The sequence below is a fragment of the Buceros rhinoceros genome, unplaced genomic scaffold (assembly GCF_000710305.1).
Source record: "Buceros rhinoceros silvestris isolate BGI_N320 unplaced genomic scaffold, ASM71030v1 scaffold34270, whole genome shotgun sequence".
NCBI lineage: Eukaryota > Metazoa > Chordata > Aves > Bucerotiformes > Bucerotidae > Buceros > Buceros rhinoceros.
The window spans coordinates 535-2,724 of record NW_010388429.1 but is presented as its reverse complement, the minus strand read 5'-3'; the positions used below and the strand labels follow the sequence as shown (position 1 = coordinate 2,724).

General features: G+C 61.2%; 1 protein-coding gene across 1 annotated transcript in view; it reads left to right on the top strand.

Annotated features, from left to right (window-relative positions):
* COG7 (component of oligomeric golgi complex 7) overlaps window positions 1–2,090 on the top strand; it is a gene marked incomplete at its 3' end in the record, with an annotated part of 20,892 nt that extends 18,802 nt beyond the window's left edge. Inside the window, exon 17 of the mRNA XM_010145897.1 lies at window positions 2,029–2,090. Within this exon, the coding sequence (XP_010144199.1) occupies window positions 2,029–2,090 (62 nt within the window). The remainder of the gene's footprint in view (window positions 1–2,028) is intronic.
* Window positions 2,091–2,190: the final 100 nt, after the last annotated feature.

The window sequence follows — 2,190 nt, the reverse complement described above, 5'->3', positions numbered from 1 at the left end:
CCCCTTCGCTCGAAGGTGGATTCTGAGGCTTTTCCTCCCCTGCCGCTGATGCATTTCTCAGGCCGGTGGCCCTGGGCAGGCGCCCAGCTGGGGCTCAGGGCATGAGGAGCAGGAAGGCGCGGGCTGCCCTGGCAGGGCTGCCCAGCCCAGGGCGTCACAGCCTGGCGCTGTGGTTCGGAGTGCCCGGGCCTGGGAGACACCTCTGCCTTCCCCCTCCCTGCAGCCCATGGCACTGCAGCAAGCTCCACGGGGACCTCTTTCACCAGCGCAGCAGCAGGCTCAGGGCCGTGGTTTTGCCCCACAGAAAAGCCGTGCTGCCCCTTTGCCGTGGCTGTGTGTTGGAAGCGCTGTCTGGTCCCACGCAGCTGGCAGCGGGGCCGGCAGTGCTGTCTGTTGGTGGAATAGACACCCAGGTTCTCGCTCTCAGTTCCCTCCTGTTCTGAGCAGATGGTGTCTTCTGGGGGGAGCAGCGCCTTTTCGCTGCTGCTAAATTGCTTGGAGGCTTTTGTCGAGGTACGCGCTGGCTGGTGACATACCCCCAGCACTGGGTCAGGAGGGGAGGCACTGGGGGCTTCTTTCCAGCTCGGTTGCGATGTGGGGTGAAGCGCTGTCGCTTTACCAGAGTTCTGCTTTTGGGTGAAGGAGCCTGTGCTGCGGGTTCGTGGCGCGCGGGAGGGCAGCAGCCCTCGGGGAGAAGGCAGCGAGCAGCTGGGCAGGGAGAGTCTGGGGCAGCTGGTGAGAGCTGGATTCCTCAGCGCTGAGGCCTCACTCAGCTCTTCCAGTTCGTAAGGAATCCAGTGGTGAAGGACGAAAGCATCACCTCCCTCTTCTCCCAGTGCGGTGGAGCAAGTCCCTGGTTTGCTTGATGTATAACAGAGAATCTTTTGCTGTTTCTGAGACAAAACTTCTTCTGGAGGAATGGTTCCAGGTGCTGGAAAGCTGGTAAAGCACTGGTTGGAATGAGTAGGAAGTTCTGCAAACCAGCCTGCTCTGCCAAGAACTCAGCGTCAGCTTCTGAGGAACCTTATATCCTGATTTTCAAGCATTGGCAACTAAAACAATCTCAGCTTCCGGCTCCAGAGGTCCATGAACCGTGGGCTGCCAGGAGAGTGAACCTGAGGAAGCTGCTCTGCTCCTGCCCTGGTGCAGGATTTTCCCCTGGCATCAGTCTCTGGGCACTGAAAGTCTTGGCCAGGTGGGTGAGCAAGAAGCAAGGGTGAAACCTTGGTGTGGTTTCTAAACTGGCTGTAATGTCTGGCTCTGTCTCAGCTTACCCGTTTCTGAGCATCCTGCACATGCTGAGCGAGAGGTGGTGGCACTCCAGTCAGAGCTGAAACCCAGGAGGACAAGAAGGAGCACACCACGGGTCTGTCCCATGCTCCTGATCCTCATCCCTCTTGCTGAAACCCCAGACAGGCTGAGAACGTGGTTTGCCACAGCCGAGGGGAGATGGAGGGGACTCCCGGTGTGCTCTGCCCCGGCAACGCTGCCCCGGAGCACCCTGTGCTCGAGGAGCATCAGGCGGAGAAGGAGCGTGGACCCCCCCCATGCTGCAGCTGCCCCCGCACCGGGCGCCGTGCCCAGAACGTCGTGTTCCCAGTGGTGTGGTTCCAGCACACGGTCGCGTTTCCTCTTGAAGCTTTGCAGAAGTACTTGAGTAAGGCAGGTCCTGGTGGGTTGTGACGGGCTCCTGGGAGGGCCGAGGGCTGGGACCTGCCAGCAGCTTGGGCGAGCTCTCTGCCCCACGCAGCCCAGCTCTGTGGGGACCACCAGGTCCCCGGCCACCCTCACGACGTTGGGGCAAGCACTGCACCTCCCCTTCTTGCAAGCTGCTGCCATCAGCCTCTTGCCGGGGCTGAACTGCACCCGCTGCCAACAGGAAGCTCAAAGGCAACTGCAATTAATCTGTTTATTGCCCGGAGGGAGACTGTTAAACAGCCTGGCGCTTCCTCCCACACCGTCTGCGTGGAGGCTGGAGGGTTCTCTCTGACCCCCATCAACAGCCGTGCTCACCTGCGGCGTGAGCAGACAGAGCCCCCGCGGGCTCCCGCAGCAGCGGAGCCGCCGGTTTCCTTCGCTCTGTTTCCGTTGTAGGTGTTCAGGGGTGGAAACGCCGCAGCCTCGTAGCTTGGGTCCCACCCGCGGGGTCTGACACAGCTGTGGCACACACAGTGCCGTCTCTCGGCATCC